The sequence below is a fragment of the Sebastes umbrosus genome, chromosome 15 (genome assembly GCF_015220745.1).
Source record: "Sebastes umbrosus isolate fSebUmb1 chromosome 15, fSebUmb1.pri, whole genome shotgun sequence".
In the NCBI taxonomy this organism is placed as follows: domain Eukaryota; kingdom Metazoa; phylum Chordata; class Actinopteri; order Perciformes; family Sebastidae; genus Sebastes; species Sebastes umbrosus.
Window position 1 is genome coordinate 8,566,971 of NC_051283.1, and position 17,890 is coordinate 8,584,860.

At 39.9% G+C, this 17,890-nt stretch overlaps 1 protein-coding gene across 2 annotated transcripts in view; it reads right to left on the reverse strand.

The window, feature by feature from the left end:
- trappc9 (trafficking protein particle complex 9) overlaps positions 1-17,890 on the reverse strand; it is a 250,202-nt gene that overhangs the window by 209,314 nt on the left and 22,998 nt on the right. For both annotated transcript variants that reach the window (XM_037794320.1, XM_037794319.1), the window contains 2 exons: positions 4,440-4,566; positions 2,197-2,342 (listed from right to left, as the gene is read on the reverse strand). In XM_037794320.1, coding sequence (XP_037650248.1) covers positions 2,197-2,342; positions 4,440-4,566 — 273 coding nt within the window. The remainder of the gene's footprint in view (positions 1-2,196; positions 2,343-4,439; positions 4,567-17,890) is intronic.

A 17,890-nucleotide genomic window follows, 5' to 3' on the forward strand; every position in this document is an offset into this window, starting at 1 on the left:
ATCAGTTCTTCCTTGAGATTAAGTGGATGTTTGTGCCAAATTTGAAGTAATTCCTTCAAGGTGTTCCTGAGATATCGCGTTCACGAAAAATGGGACGGACGTGAGGTCACGGTGACCTTTGACCACCAAATTTTAATCAGCTCATCCTTGAGTCCAAGTGGACATTTGTGCCAAATTTGAAGAAATTCCCTCATGGCGTTCCTGAGATATCATGTTCACAAGATATCATGTTCACGTACAGACGGACAACCTGAAAACATAATGCCTTCGTCTCCGGCGCAGAGGCATAAAAAAGGCTGATATCATAAAGCATGTAAAGCAAATGTCTGTGAAAGCAGAAATAACACTGAGTTCTGTATGGGAGGACATGCCTATCTGTGGCCAATGTGTGATGAATGCATGTTCACAGTTAACCCATCATTCATACACTTGATTTCTACAGTTCCTGCGTGCTGGGAGACGCCTCGAAGGAGTTAAGAGAGAATGTTAACTTCATTAGCCGGCAGCTAGCTCTCCAGAGGCAGACGGACTATAAGAGGCAAAGGCATGTTTGAATTAATCTCCAAAGCCTCACCAACACCATACTGCAACTGCACCAGAGGAATAGCTGACTATCAACATCTAAATCCTGATCAAAGAAAAGAGCAGCTCAAGGGTCATTTACATATTTGTACATTTTGATTGATAAGACAGTTAAACAGAACAGACAGACTGTAGAAATAGTCAGGTTTTTCCTGTGGTCTATGTTTCAGCAGCTATTCCAAGAAAAAAAATAATTGGGGAACACTGAAACCGATGCTAGAGCAGCACTGAAGTTCTGATTACATAAAGTTCTCATATAAAAGCCAGTATTCAAATAAGTCCCAAGTAATAGCTAGGGGCAAGGCCAGCCGGTCACGTGGTTAATTCAACATAATGCACATTTCCACAGCACTAATCTATCAGCACAACAACAGACTCCTGTCATACTCACTACACTTCTGTTCTGTGTGTTTCTTTTTTTACATAAATGCTATTTTATTGATTTATGCAGACTGATGAAATATGTGCAATGGACAATATGATGACAGGTAAAGATGGAGAACATTTTTAACCAGGATAAAACGGTAAACTAGGAATAAAATGCAAGGGCTCTTTCAGAATTTGCAGTTTCCCGAATAGAGAAAATATGGGTGGTTGGTGTGCTCAGATATAATGCCGATTTTTACTTTAATTACCTCCGTCAAGGCCAAAGGCCTAGTAAGGAGGTTATGTTTTCACCAGCGTTGGTTTGTTGGTTCGTTGGTTTGTCCATTTGGACGATAACTCCAAAAGTCCAAGATGGATTTGAATTACATTTTTCGGAGGGGTGGGGTGTGGCACAATAAACAATCCATTATATTTTAGCGGCGATCCGGATCATGATCCGGCATCGAGAATTTTTTTAATAACTCCACTCAGCCTGTGCATTAACACCACAGGCCACCACAGGGGGGCAGCGATGTACATGAAACCTGCCTTGGTGAAGGTCTGCGCTCTCTGAGTGCACCTCTAGTTTTTGTATGAGTTAGACTGGGCATTGATTTCATAACTATACTTTGATAAAAAAAAAGATGAAGATGTAAAGTTCTGCTTCAAAGAGCCAGAAATGGACCTCAAAGAGCTTCAAAGTGCTGAGAGATGAAGGGGGCAGTGCAAGATGTCCCTGACTCAGCACTGGCAACATGTTGCTGTTGATGTCGACAACCTTAACTCAATCTCACATACACACCAGCCAATGCACAGCCACTCACTGTTTCACCGTTACTCAAAGACAGTATAATGCTAAATTGCACTTTGTTTGATGATTTTTCATCTGGGATTGCATAAAACACTGAAATGGATTCGGTCCAGACACAAACAAGCTGTAGTTTTTCATACAGCAGAGTTCTAGTCAGGACAGCGGTGACTCACTCCAACACTGCTTTGAGCCTGTTGCTGCTGCTTACATACTAAGTGATGAATCAACTGTGAATCAACAAAAAAAGGCCAATTACTACTACAGGTTTGTAAACACCATCAAATTAAAGCTGAAAGTCAGCATTGAAACCTCAGTCACTGTCAGGATACATCTTTAAATCAACAAACCCAAATGTTGGGTGCTTGTATGTGTGTGAGAGTGTACATTACAGTAGGTTGAGATGTGCGTGGACACAACAGAAATGATGTCGGGCTTACCGATCTTCTTACAACGCTCCTCTCCTCTGTTGTGCATGATGATTGGCGAGTAGATGAAGGGGCTGGCGGTGGACATATTCTGACTCAGCAGGCCTTTCACTTTGTGAGGACGCAGACTGACGGGCAGATTGAGGAGCTTCACTGATCTAGTTTGGGCATCACAGGGAAAAAAGGCACAACAATGACATGAGTAAGTCTCATTTCCTACATGCATAAAAGGCACATTTCACACCAAAAAAAATCATCATCTCACCCTCATGTCAAGAAGAAAAAAGGAGATGTTTTGTTGTGTACTTTGCATATTAACTTTGTTGGAGCATCTTTAGAGTTACAACAGTGTAATCCAAGTGTTTATGATGAATGTTTGTGATTATTACAGTACACTTATAATAGCATTCTCTGTTGTTAAAAGGTTACAGAAGAACAGGCACTTGAACAAAGTGTGTGCTCCTCAATTTCAGTGGACCAGGAGCTATTAATTCATTCACAGGTAGTGTACATTGTCGATGTAATCTCGCACAGAACCCCTCAGTTCTGTGGGAAAGTTACTGTTGCTCATTAATATGTCAAAGTCTTTATGGTCTTTATGGTTAGGCAATAACGACTTCTACGATTAAAGGTTCGAAGGCACAATGAGAAGTTGAGAGAAAGTTATAATTCTTCTAACTGCTTCGTTGGCAGTGCCTGGTTTCTCTTGGTCCGTTTCCAGCTCTCCAGACCTTCTGCTTCCGCAGTAACCTGCAAACTGCAGTGTGTGTAAAATAACTTATATTTACCTAATTATTTTCACAGTTAACAAGCTCTGAACTCTCTAAAAGAACTCTGGTGGGACTACCTTTCTTCTTGTAAACTTCATTTCGAAGTAGGAGAGAAGTTTTATTCAGAAATTACAAAAATATATTCGCAACACAGGGTTTCACTGCGGAACAACACGCAATGCCCGTGTGTGACTAACGTAAAAATAACTTATCTGACAGGAAAGTCCACTTCAAAGCAAGACAAATAAGACCCCAGAGACAACAGCTTTTAGTTATTTAAGCGCTGTAGAAGCATGAAATTAGCATCTTTAACTTTCCAACAACGTTTTTAATGCGTTTTATTAAAAAACACATCAATGAGCCAGACTGGGTGACAAGTTCCTTCATTAAGACTGTGGTTTATTTTGAGCGGATCACACATTCACACATCCTGCTGCTGTAAAAACTCAATAAAGCACCAAATTCACATCTAAAAACAGTCCCCAACAAACTATACTATAATTTATATAGTAGACTAAACGCTATTTAGTCCTATTTGAATAAAGTTTACCAAAAACTACAGTAGTTTTAGGAAATTATTTAGTCTTTTTTTTAAATAAAAGTATATAATTATGACCCATTTTTAAAGATTTATGTTACGAATCACATACAGGAATTACAGAATTTTAATATTATTGAGAGACCAAAATTGTTTGTTTTGGTCTTTTAATGGGCTTTGTAGACAAAATTAAACTACATATGAAATAATTCAAACATTTGTATGTTTTTAACTATTTAAAATGAGAACAAATCCAAATTTACCCAAGATGACAAATGTTTTTTTTGTTTTTTTTAAATGAACCCTCCATGAAAGATTAGTGGAAAGCCTGATTTCAAAGCAATTGACATTAAAAGGCCCCGACACACCGTGAGTGAGCGTCCGTCGACTTAGTTTTTGCGGTGTGTCTCGCACCGTCGGCTCTAGTCTGCCCGTGTCGGAGTTTTTTTGGCCGATTCAGCATGTTGAATCGGCGGCTCAGCCCGTCGGTGAGAGAAATCACTCTGATTGGCTGTTAAGCTTAAAAGAATCAGTGCACGAGAAGAGAAATGGACGTGAGGAAAGCGAGCCAACGAGTAAAGTCAAGAAGAAAAACACAGAAGGCTCTTCTCATTTTTCATAACAACGGCTTGTATATCCGCCGTCCTCGGTCTTCTGGTTTCCCTTTTTGAATGACGAATACAGACTACCGCCACCTGCTGGTGTGGAGAGTTATTTCCTCTCACACAGGCGTAGCGCGTACGTGCCAACTGGCCATCGGCTGTAGTCTTTGCTGTTCTTTGATGTTGGCTTGGTGTGTCTGGACCTTAACTACTGCCAAAACCTTTATGTGTCAATGGTATAATTACTCAAAATGTATGATTTGGATGATATTTTACCAGGTTAAAAATTGAGTCAACATGTGACACGATACATGAAAGTAACAACCAGTCACACTGCTGTCTTACCGGACAATGGGGAGCTTTGTAAAAGGCACCGGAGGGAGCTTCAGGCCATCAGGAAGCGTAATGACCTCCATTCCACCCGGACACTTGGAGGTGTAGTTCTCCAGACTCTGGGTCACCTCTTTCTTCTCTATAAATGTAGGAGCATTTATCAGTAGGGAAATCAATGAGCACATGGTAAAAGTACATAAAGCAGTCTATATATATACACACACAACTATTGAAAGATCAGACAGCTACAATTATGACATAACACAATTCCCTTTTAAAGTTCCCCACACCTAGATAACCCGAGTACCGTCTCCCCTGTAGAGAGTTCATCTTTGTGTGAGATATAAATTAACCGGACATTAATGACCTGTGAGGTGTCTCTCTCTCAGCAATAACAGCCCCAGCCTTCAAGTAAAATTGGAAGTTTTATTGTACCATCAAAACCTTTTGAGGGAACATTACTGCTCACCCAGCCAAAGAATTTGCTTTGGCTCTGCAAGTTTCAAGAGTGTCGATCGAGGAGGAAGGGGGAAGGACATTCAGAAAGGTCGCAAAGATTTCATACAGATCTATAACCCTTCATGGGAGTACCTCGTGAAGTCTTATGATGGCAAGTTTTTTGTATTAATGTGATGTTTGTGTTTCTCCACTGCATTGTACATTCAATAAAAACACTGGAATATAGATTATATCCTTATTGCATAATCCAAATCCAAACTGCCTAAGATATATAATGTCTATATGAGAGGAGACGTTTGTATTAAACAGCTAAAAGTTTGAGTCTAAGGGTTTTCATGTCTCAAGGCAACGTTTCAAGAAAACTGTCCACGTGAAATATGTGTACAAACTACAACCTTGTAAATACAGACTGGGAGCCAGAGACCCAGCACCAGTAAATCAGAGTGAAGTACAGTTGGAGGAGTATGGTTTGAGTGAAGAGATGGCAAGGAGGAAGGAAAAGGGAAGCGTAGAAGGAATAAAATAGGAAGGAATGAATGGGGGATGGCTCAGTTGTACTCCTGGCTCAAAGCTTTCATGGTTGACGGCATGTTCGTCTATTTTTTTCTTGTTTGCCATGTCTGAAGCTGCCTTCACATGATGAGTAATTTGCTCTTTGCTCCCCTCAAGGCTGGGCTCAGAGCCTCGCAGAGGCAAAGCGCAGGTATAATGACACTGAAAAGTCCTCAAGGAAAGCTATTCAATGTTTCAAGGCAACAGCAACAGTTGTATCCGTTATCTCATGGGTTGCGCTTTGAAAGGTCAGCGGCAACTGGAGATGCACAAATCGATCGGCAGCCGATCGAAACCACTCGGTTTTCAGCTGATCGCCCATGATCGTCACATTTACACACGTGTGCCGTATGACAGTTTTACATTGGCACGCACAGACTGTAATGTCAAAGTCACACACACACAACTTGTCGTCGGTGTGGAAGTTCTTCAGCATGAGTGAAGGAGACAAAAGATTGAAATTTGTCACAACTGCAATGTAAGCCAAGGATGAACAACTTTTAAAACATTTGGAACAACTATCTTAATCAGACACATATTACATCACTTATTCATTCCTATGATGCTGCTCAGAGTAATCACAGTGACCAACTCGTCTGCCGACAGCACCGCACTGACAGCTAACATTAACTGAGGTTACATTAAGTTACATTATGGTGCATAGAAAGGTCTACTCAAAAATAAAAATGAGTATTGAGCTAAAGGTAAATTATAACGCCATCATGATGTGTTCAAATGTAATCTTGTAAAAATGTAGTTTTTGGCGAGAAACTTGAATAAATACAACAAGGAGATGTTTCACAGCAATATAAAATAGATATTAAAGAGGGAATTATGACCTGTTTAACCTCCTAACACGATATTAAAACTACTAATGCCCAGATTTTTTTTTTTAAATCAAAAGCAAATATTGATATAAAAATACAATCATTTATTTCCTAATTTTTTGAATTGTGTGGTTTTGTTTTTTACAAATAACCACAATAGAAGACAATAATAAAGTAAAAGGATAACATACAGAATTTAATTTCATTTTAATTCATACGGTTTACATTAACTTTGGGACAGCTGAAATTATTTTTTCGGAACGGTTCTGGGGCGGTGGTGAAAAAAGTTAGCCTGGAGCCTCGCTGTCAATTATAGCTCTTAGAAAGAAAATCGGAATCGGCAAAAATCGGAATCGGCCAAGAAACGCCACGTCAAGATTAGGGGCTTCCTCCTAGTCAGGCGGCTCCCCCCATAGGAAAACAATGGCACAGCCACCGCAGCAGAGAGATTTTACCGCTGATCACGTGTGGGCGGTTTAAGCGCTCACAACAGCCGTCTGTTTAGGGGCCACTCCGGGACAGAAAGCTGAGCTTCTGTTTAAATGTTGATTCTGTTCACATAAAATGTTTTGCCAAGAATAGAATACAGTAATAACCCAACATTACTTTATCTTATAGGCTTAGGCCATTCAGCATGTTGAATCTGTGGTGGAGGCAGTCCGTGACAGAGCACTATCTGACCACCCGTACAATGCCATCTCTTTTATATTTGACCGCGACATCTGCAGCGGCCAACAAAGCCAGAGCACCATTGAAATGGATTCACAGCGGTATAGAAATGGTAGGGTAGTTTGTCTTTTGTCAATACTTTTAGGATTACTGATTGTGACTACGGACTGGTTATTTCCCCTTACACAGACGTTATATGCATGTCAGCGGTAAGCTGGGCATTGGCTTTAGTGTTTCTGGTGTGTTCTATTGCAATTTTCATCAAAAGCAAAGCATTTGTTTAGTTATAATTTAACTAACTAGAAGAAAAACTAGTTTTTTGACCTGCTTTTCACCGAGCTCCCTGCCCAGACAAACACAACAAAGTGTGTTATTAGCCTGACAGCTGGAACACACTGTCCAGATAAGCAAAGAAACCATTTTTACACTTAATGAAAAGAGGGGAGAGAAGGTGCAACACTTCACATGGCTCCCCAAAGGAAAGGTTCTCATCTCCAAGTGTCAACCGTCAAGAGGAAGAAGAACAGCACAACTGAAGGCAGGATGAAAGGCAGCATGGGTAAAAAAGTTTGCCCTGAATCCCATCCTCTGAAAACTGAGCTTACATCACCTTGTTGTATGACAGAAGGGTGGGGAGCGAGACACTTTTGAAATTTGCCCCAATGAAATCAGCCTCCGTCTAACAAGTTTGTTCTTCTTTCACAGCAACCACTTTATGAAAGCTGCACTTTGCTTGACGTGACCTAGCATTCACTTCACAATAAACAATTATCGTACCATACAAATTAATGTGACAGTAATGAGAGGGCTCAGGTATTCTGACAGCATCTTTTGTACGTAGTCATATTAATGCCTCACAGTTTGTCAGGATGGATCTAACATAATTCGTAAAGCAGCAGCAGGTGTCAACTGAGTTCATATGGAAACTGTTTCGCAAACTTAAGCTCCATCGAATGAAACTTTTTCTGTAACTTCATGATCTTCTGCAACAAAAACAAATCCTTCTCTAAGGATGAAGATGAAATATTCATAAATGTAACGGGAATTGGAATACCCCAGAAAATGTCTTTAGGAATTATTGTAGATGAAAGATTAAATTGGATACCACATATTGAACATGTGTGATAAGTTTTCTTCTCATTTAAAGGTTCTCTCAGAGCATATCTATTGCCTCCCCACGGCTCTCAACATGGTGACAGTTAACAGTGCTACAGTGCAATGCTGACGGAGCTAACAGTGTTTAACTGAAGGGGAAACGGAGGGTGGGTGCTACACTTCCGCAAAGACGCCGTCGACGACGTCATCAGCTGTAACCGCTATATGAGCGCAGGGCAGAGCGGCGGCCGGGAGCTAGACAGTGGAGCACGCTCACATGCACTAAAAAGGCCCAAATATGTAAACAAAGCTAGAGTGAAGATACTGGCATCATATGAAACTAGAAAAAAACCTCAGGAATCCATTGGTACCAACCATGTCATACTAGCTTATCGCAAAGGAGGCTGAATAATGCTTCAAACTTGCGCTTAGTTTTGGAGAGGAGAAACTGGCATGGCCATTTTCAAAGGGGTCCCTTGACCTCTGACCTTAAGATATGTGAATTAAAATGGGTTCTATGGGTACCCACGAGTCTCCCCTTTACAGACATGCCCACTTTATGATAATCACATGCAGTTTGGGGCAAGTCATAGTCAAGTCAGCACACTGACACACTGACAGCTGTTGTTGTCTGTTGGGCTGCAGTTTGCCATGTTATGATTTTGAGCATATTTTTTATGCTAAATGCAGTACCTGTGAGGGTTTCTGGACAATATATGTCATTGTTTTATGTTGTTAATTGATTTCCATTAATAAATATATACATACTTGTGCATAAAGCAAGCATATTTTCCCTCTCCCATGATGATAAGAGTATTAAATACATGACAAATCTCTCTTTAAAGTACATTTTGAACAGATAAAAAATGTGTGATTAACTATAGATAATCATGCGATTAATCGCGATTAAATAATTTAATCAATTGACAGCCATAAACTTCACAGAGCATATAGTTGTTTGCTGCAATACTGAATATTGAATCGTGCACCTTTAACTCTTTATTATAGTCTCATTTTTCTCTATTGTTTGAGCTGCTACATAGCCATCATATCTTAAATAAATTACTTATAATTCAGGAGGTTTTTGAGAGTGATTTCACATTCTAACAGACGAGATCCATCTGCACCTCTATTCAGAAAATATGTATTGCTGTCAATAGATAAGGTAAATGTTTTTCAAACATGCTTGTTTGTATGAAAATTCATGAGTAGCAGGCAAGATCTCCCAGAGACATTTCATATTTTATTTTTTTTTATCTTCACACATTCACTCATACTAAACTGGGCAAAACAATTATTTTCATTCGCCTTATTGTCGCGCATCAAGACATCAATTGTTTATCAAATTTAGAGGTCCACAGTTATGGAATTCACTGAGTAGGACACCGTTATCTTCTTTGCCAGCTTTTAGGACACAGTTAAAGAAATTTCTCATTTCATCTTGAACCTCATGGCAAGATGCTTCTGTTGGTTGTACATATTCATTCTAGGTTTGTTTTGTGTTTTCTTTCTTTCTTTTACAACTGTTAATGCGTGTGTTTTGTGTACATAGATACTTTGTGCTATGTATTCTTTGTTTCTTTGTTGTTTGCTTTGTTTCGTCTTTGATGAGTAATAATGTCATTATTTATTTGTTTAAATAGGGGAAGACTGAATAAGCCTTTCAGACTTCCTTCATCTCCTGCGCTGTAATTACTGTTTTTTCCTATTGTATGTATTTTTTTATTTTCATTATTGTGCAAATAAATAAACTGAGCTAAAAGTAATGTAAAATGAGGTGGTGCGACGGACAATCTGTGAAGGGCAAACAATGTATTGATTAATTTTTAGATGATGTGAAATAACCACAGTCATTCAGATATGCTGTGATGTACAAAATGTTATGTTTTCCTCCCTCCCTGCCTTATTTCTTCCTTGATGTGTCTCCTCTCTGTTTCCCCAAAATGAGGCATTGTAGCTCAAGTTTTACTGCTCTAGATAACAACTCACACTCTTGTTTCAGCTGGGTTCACAGTTTTACAGCTCTGTCTGAGTGCCACTGAGTGCAGCCAACTTTATCGGTTGGGTCTGTGTCTGGGTTTTTACCCAACAGTTGCTAAAGCTGAATGAAAGACATTAAAACTGCGTTTCCACCGGCCCGGGAATCACGCCACACCATTAACACGCGTCCTCACAGCAGGGGATGGTCCTGCTTGAAAGCGAGGCCAACCGCAGCGAACCAGTGACAGTCTCCTTCCCTTCAAACAAGCGGTGTCTTGCACCAAATTGATTGGCTCAACAGGTGTATCCGCACAGTAAAAGTCTCCACTGGCAAAGCAGAGTTGTGCTTTTACAGCAGCTGTAGTAAGGCAATGTATTTTTTACCAAGTTGGTATAACTTTTTTAGTGGTGCTATTCTACAACAACACAAAATATGGACATCTAAGTCGGCTTGGAAAGGCTCGGGCGAGGGTGGCTCGCAGCCGCAGCTTTAGAGCGCTCCCCGCCCGGACCTGGCCGCATCGTGGACAAAGGGCTCGCTGCGCCCTCTCTCCCCGCCGGGGAGGGACGGGGCCACCTGCTCCCGTTGCGACTGTCGACCGGGGCAGACTGTCAGCACACTCAGTGCGCCCCAACCGCATCGGAGCCGTTTTGCGAGTACGAGTACATGAGCACAGTATCGGACCCGTTACTAGTATCGGTGCATCCCTAGAAATTGTCATAATTAGTATACGAATTCTTGAGTTGTGGCCAAAAAGGTGTTTTTAGAGGTCACTCTGACCTTGAAAGTCGACCACCAAAATCGAATCAGTTCATCCTTTAGTCCACGTGGACGTTTCCGCCAAATTTGAAGAAAATTCGCTCAAGGCATTCCCGCGATATCAAAAGAATGGGACGGAAGTAAGGTCACAGTGACCTTGACCTTTGACCACCAAAATCGAATCAGTTCATCCTCGATTCCAAATGGATGTTTGTGCCAAATTTGATGAAATACCCTCCAGGTGTTCTTGAGAGATCACGTTCACGGATATGGACCAGACGTACGTACATACGGACGCATAAAAAAGAGACAAATCGCACAAACAAGTACAAAGTTCAAGATGAATTTGTCTGATAGAATTATTTTTTTTATTTTCTATAGATATCACGATAATATCGTTCCTACTAGTTTACTAAAACTAACAAAACGTATAACAGCATATATAAATTGAAAAATATTCCGAATAAGTTTCCACTTATATCATGGTTATTAGGATAGTATGGGAGTTGTAGTCCAGTGGCATGTATGCTTTCAAGTACCAGTATTTATTTAACAAAATATCCTTAAAACAGTTCACATCCAAAACCACGTCACACTAAAAGATTCTGGTTGCATAATAATGGTTCTTCATTACAATTCTATCAAAATGATAATACAGAGCTGTGTGATGCTGAGGGAACAATATATTCAATGGTTATGTATGAAAATGATGACCAGATGACTAAATTAAACTACAGGTTGCAGACCTCTGAATATCCAATCAGGCCCCTTGTATTAGGGACTGAAGTTGGGAAATGTTATCGAAACCTACAACGCATGGTGGAAAGCATGGATTCAATTTATGAAGCTACTGAGGCAAATCAAGTGACTGATATACCTGCTCTTAAAGCAGATCAACATGTGCACTGAAAGGAGCTCAACAGCATTTCTATGCATATCTTTATGCAATGTGTCTCTGTGTGAACGGACCCCAAAAGAAGCTGAGAAACTCAGCTGCTGTATTGCTTGGAGGGCACAGCAACAATGGCATAGTATATCGTCAATAAGTTACAAATTACATCTTGCTTTAATTGACATGATAAACAGGAAGCTACGTACGTCAAGCGGACAGATAAATCAGGCATAATAAACTGGCCATTTTATGTTTGGTAGAAAATGGTAAACAAGAAGCTGATGTCAGACTGAATGATGGCGCGGTAACCAAATGGCAAATCAGGCAATAACTGAAATTTTATGAGCAGGTCCTGAAGTGACACCGCTATCATTCTCCTGAAATCTTTTCACAATTTGATGAAAAAGAAAAAGCTCAGCAGTACAGTTAAGGGCCCCCCAGCGATTTCTATATTTGCTCTGCTTGGAGGCTTATCATTCTTAGACACTACTGCGAAAGAGGTGAGTCTAGAGCTTCAAATACCTTTAATGACAGCGCAGACAACGGGAACATTTTCAAAGGGAGATTTATCAAATTATATTGGGAAATGAAAACTACTGACAGACCACACACAGACATATCAACAGTTTTATGAATAATTTAGATGTTTCTGACTGGTTTCAAGGAAAAAGCCAGCAGCAAAAAAAAAATAATAATGACACTTGTAGACTAGAAACTGAGCAACTGAAAGAGTTACATTAATCCTTCTGGTATTAAAATTCACTATTAAAAAATAAGAAATATCATTGTTTTTGTGAGTTTACAAAAACTGTAAACACTGCAGCGACATGTTGACTCAAGTACACTCTTTAATGCTTAATTTGGCATTGTATGTGCCTAAAAGAGTGAGAGAACAGGTATTGCAATTTGATGAAATATGCACTGTATGGCAACAATGCCAATAAAGACAAATCTTAAAGGGGTATTCCAGATATTTGGTACTTTTATGCTTCCATAAAGCTAGAGGGCTCACGGGAGATCATAGCAGCAGAGGTCAAGATCTTTTAAGCCCCGTTTCCACCGCAGGAACTTTCCCCCACAACTAAGAACCTTCTTAGGAACTCATTGCGTTTTGACCGCAGGGACCAGGGTCTAAATTAAGTTCCGGGGACATTTTCCAGGGACTTTTTAGCCCCAAAAAGGCCGTGGTCGATTGATGAATAGTACTTTGCCAAAGTACCGGAACTTTCAAGGTGGAGTTTGCAGGGATGACCTTCTATGATTGGTGAAACATACACACAGTGCCGCTGCTGAAACAGCTTCAACTGTACAGCTTCATTCATATACAAGGAAGTACTCTACTCAATGACAACTGAATCAATTGAGGACCATTTTAGGACAAGGGGAGAACATGTTTCTTTGTTTGCCAACATTGAAAGTAAAGTTAGGCTTTACTGTCAGCTTCCCGACTCATTAACAAAAAATACAGAGAGAAAAAGACAAGAGAGATCGCGAGGGCGAGCAGTAACGTTAGAAGAGGGAGACAGCTCGGCGGTGCCGTAAATGAGAGAAAAAAAAAACGTATTTTCTGATTTTTTCCGAGGCGGTTACGTTCTAAAGCACAAATAAATAACCATCAAACAATCAACAGATGATTCACTGCGGAGACAGACGCTCTTGTTCTTAGTTTTATTTTCCTTCTGTGCATTTCATTCATTACATCCAACGTGCATCAGTAAATACTATGCAGCAGTAGATGTCATTTAAGCGTTTGTTTTTTTTCAACTTGTTTTTACAGCGGACTAATCTGTCTAATCTTCACAGGTGTTTAGACCACGGTGGAAAAGCAGACAACAATGGGCTGAAGGAACCTTTTAGTTCCTTGAAAAGGAGTTCCAGGGACTAAAATGTCTTCTGAACTTTTGGTGGAAACCAAGCATTAGTCCCTGAAATGGGTCAAAATGCTGGATCCTACACTTCCCATAATGCAACTTGATAACATAGTTTTGTTAGATTTAGACTGCCAGGTAAATGCCAATGTATTTCAAACTCCATGCCGCCAGTTTATAATTGTTAAAATGTGTGATTCCCTGATGACACCACTGGGGTTATTTCCTCAGACTTGACAAAGCTCCTCCAGAGCCACAAGAGACATTACTTATTACGTGTTTTCACAGGCTGAGTGGCACTCCTAATGACGGGTAAACTGAACTTGACGGGTGAGACCAGTGGAGTGCCACTTGAGCATCATCTGTCATCTACAACTGCTTTCACGCTACATGAAAGAGCTCTCTTTCAGTGAAAGGAATCCCTACAGCCATATCAAGGCTGCAGGAGAGTCGATGTCTTCTATCTGCTGCCGCACTTCATAATATATCCACATCAAACTGTTTGTTTAGTGAAGCTTAGCGGGGTTTTTCCTTGCTCAAAATGAGGCGGAGGTGGTATCATCCAGGATTTTGTGAGACTGTCTTGGGTGGACCTCAGACCCTCTAGGGTGGTCTGGAGGCATGGTCCCCCGGAAGAACATTTTTTACATTTTAAAGTTAAAATGCATCAATCTGGTGCACTTTGAGAACAAAATTAAGAGGCTAGATCTACTAAAAGATCTTGTGCTCTTATAGACAATTTTGTGTCCAGCAGTGGTGGAATGTAACTAAGTACATTTAGGATAGTACTGTATTTAAGTACAATTTTGAGGTACTTGTAATTTACTTATTTCCATTATATGTAACTTAATAGCCCACTTCCACTCCACTGCATCTAAATCAACTAATAAACTAAGGTGTATTATTAAGTAGTATATCATTATTAAATATATGAAGTGGTTAAAAGTAGCTCCACCTTTACCAGCTGTGACATTAAAGTGATGAACACATTAATGCATCAATAATTATAATCCAATGATATAGGCCTATACCAAAATATATACGTATTATTATGAAATGGGACATTCTGCATGAGTATTTTTACTTTTGGTTCTTTAAGTAGACTATATTTTGATGCTAATACTTTTGTACTTTTACTTTAGTGACATTTTGAATGTCGAACTTTTACTCGTAACAGAGTACTTTTACGCTGTGGTACACGCTGTGAGTACTTCTTCCACCTCTGTGCTCTCGTAAACAAGTTAATCCTAAACACATTGGTTCTATAGATATGAATGGTGATGACTCGGCAAAAAAGTCACTTATAAACCATGTTAAAAGAGACGGGCTCAGTGTTTCAAGACGGGTTGGTTACCGTCATCGCCGCAGACAGGGGCCCGTCCCCTCCGAGCAGGGTGAGAGGGCACAGCGAGCACCAGTCCACGGCCCTGTTTGCCACTTTCACCCCTGGGCCTCTCCGAACAAGAGCCGGTCACTGCGCAGTGTGCAAGCCGACATGGAGGACATGCACCCGGTGAGTGCCAGCCAGCCAGCCCACCCATTGAGAAGTGTCAACGTATTTTCGGTTCATTATAAAACTGTTAAGGCACACATGTAACATTAAAAGGCGCAAGGAGCATCTTTCACAAACACCGACTGCCGTATAACAATGTATAACGTATACATTTATATACATTTATTTATTTATATAAATGTATAACAGTGTCTATCATTACCCAGGTAAAACAAGGGGATCAGAAATCCCTATCTCATGAAATGCGGGTTTATAAAAAAGTGACATCATCTGCACTTTGTATTGCAAGTCTGCAACCCCAAAACAACCATATCAATTTACTTCTTGGAGAAGTGAAGTGAGTCATTTTCGCCAAATGATGCAACAATTTCACTGGTCATTGCAACTGCACAGTGAGAAACATCACTTTTTTTTTCTGAGCAGATAAGTGATGTTTGGTTTTAGGTTGTTTCTACCTCAAGGGGATCACTAATTGGTGGTTAGGGACACTTTACCCAACATCAAATCACTGTAAATGATACACAAATGCATTTTCTGTGCCCGCTGGAGAAATTGAGAATAATGAGGTTGGGCCAATAGTACCTGCTCTCAAGTTTTCCTACATCCCCCAACTGTCTCCCAAATGTTGGGAGCTACAGAGCTGAAAAGCACTACGAACAGCAGCAGCTCCAAATCACCTGAGACACCCTCCAGTCACAATGCAATTATGACGCTGTTGTTAATCTGGCAGCCGGCCGGTCAAAAGGTAACAACAGGTCAAATAAAGGACATCAAGATAAGTGCATGTCCAAATCTAAACTTGTAATAAAACATATGGGATATGGGCTGTTCACATGCCGCGTCTAAACGCGTGGAGAACGCCAGCTGTGCCGCTTTCATCCTTTTATTCAAGGTGCTTCGGAGGCTGCACTACTGTCACACCTGCCGTTACTAAGCAACCAAAACCTGCGTGCTGCGATGACGATGATAAAGTTGCGATAATTTAGTAATAAAACCTCACTGACTTAACTAAACAAAGATAAATGGATTTGGCTAACTATTATTATCTCGGAGCACAGCCACCGCTCAGCACTTGTGGTTCGTCACGCGATGGCGTTGCTCAAGCTTCTCAGCGTGGCTGCCGCACGTCTATATTGACAACGGATTTGACTTTTTTTTTTTTTTTTTATTTTATACTTGTTTTCGTATATGCAATTTACAGTTCCTAATTACAATAGTTTATAAACCAATTTTTAAGTAGTTGAGCTTAGAGACAAACACAATAAGTACACTACAGAAAACAACATCAGCATTCAAAATTAAATTAAAAAAAAAGAATAGAATAAAATAAAATAAAAATATAATAATAATCATACAAAAGAGAAAAAAGTTATAATAATAATAAATTAAATAAACAAATAAATTAATAGAAAACAAAAAACAACAATGGATTTGAGCATGCAAAAGATGCGCATGTGTACGGCCCCATACAGTATGTAAACTCAATCATGACAAGCGGATAGTATGGATGCTCCGCAGGCTTGATCTTGTAGAATAAAGTGGCTTAAAATGCAACGCTCTGATTAACATTATGGAGGCATGCGAAGCCACGATTCAGCACCAGGAGGCCTTTACTGTAAATTGTACTGAGGCTGCAAATCGGTGGGAAAATGACATCATAACCTGCACCTCTTGAGAGACACCATTGTAACAAATCTTTATGAATTTAAATTTTAAGTTTATGCAAGGTGGACATTTGCAAAAAAAAAAGTTAAAATTGATCAAGATTTGTTACAATAGTGCACCAAAATGTGTATCTATAACTTAAGACATCATGTTAGCAAGACGTAATCAGCATGTAAGTGAGACCTCCGCTGTCCATACTGGTTTTATTCAAGTTGCACATTCTAAAGCATCAAATGAAGAGGCACTTTCAATTTATTTCTCTTACTGAACCAAAAGTCTTTATGGCTTCACTCGCACTTTACAGCCAGCAGCTCTGTTTAAAATGTAAGCACTTCTGTTCCGAGAGACGGCGAGGGGTCAATCACGTCCAGTGGAAACAAGTGATTACTCATGACTTCTCCTCATTCACTCTGCTGCTCCTCTCTTTTTCACCTTATTGTTGTGTTTTTAATCTCACTCTGCTCTTATCACATGTCCCTTGCTGATGTCACCCTCTCAGGCAGTCCTTGAATCAACTATAATTAACATTCTCACCTTCTCGTGACCCAGAGGAAGAGCAGTTAACCCTCTAAACCCCTACAACCCGCCGGTAGGTTTGAAAAGGCATGTTTTCTTCACAAAAGAATCGTCAAAAATACACCGTTTATCATAGCCATTGAGTCAATGGAGCGCCGGAGTTTTTTTTATTTAATAATTAACCGGTTAGTACCTTAAACTCATCATATTTAAATGTTGTTTGTAATATGTTGTATGATGTCAAAATTTTGTAAATTTAACCTGTAAATGTCTGAAAGTTTCATTTTAAAGTTGACTTTCTTTACTACAATATCTGTAAGACTTCTATAGCAGAGCCATAAATGTCCTTACCTGACCAACTCTATTCTATGCTTGACATATACACACACACAAGACACATCAAAAGAGAATTATTCCACTTGAGCAACCTACAATAACCTTTCTGACATTTGTAATATCACACTGCAGACGGGAATAGAGGCAATCAAAGGAGGGCACCCAAACTGCGGCAGGCAGCGCTGCTCTGAGCCCCAAAAAAGTTACACTGAGTAAATATGAAATGGTATTTTGCTGCTCAAGAACCCAGCTTACAAGGTCAGTTTCTACAGTGAGAGAACACTCAGCAGTAGCAGTAGTAATGAATCATTTGGTATAGCGTTTTTCTAGC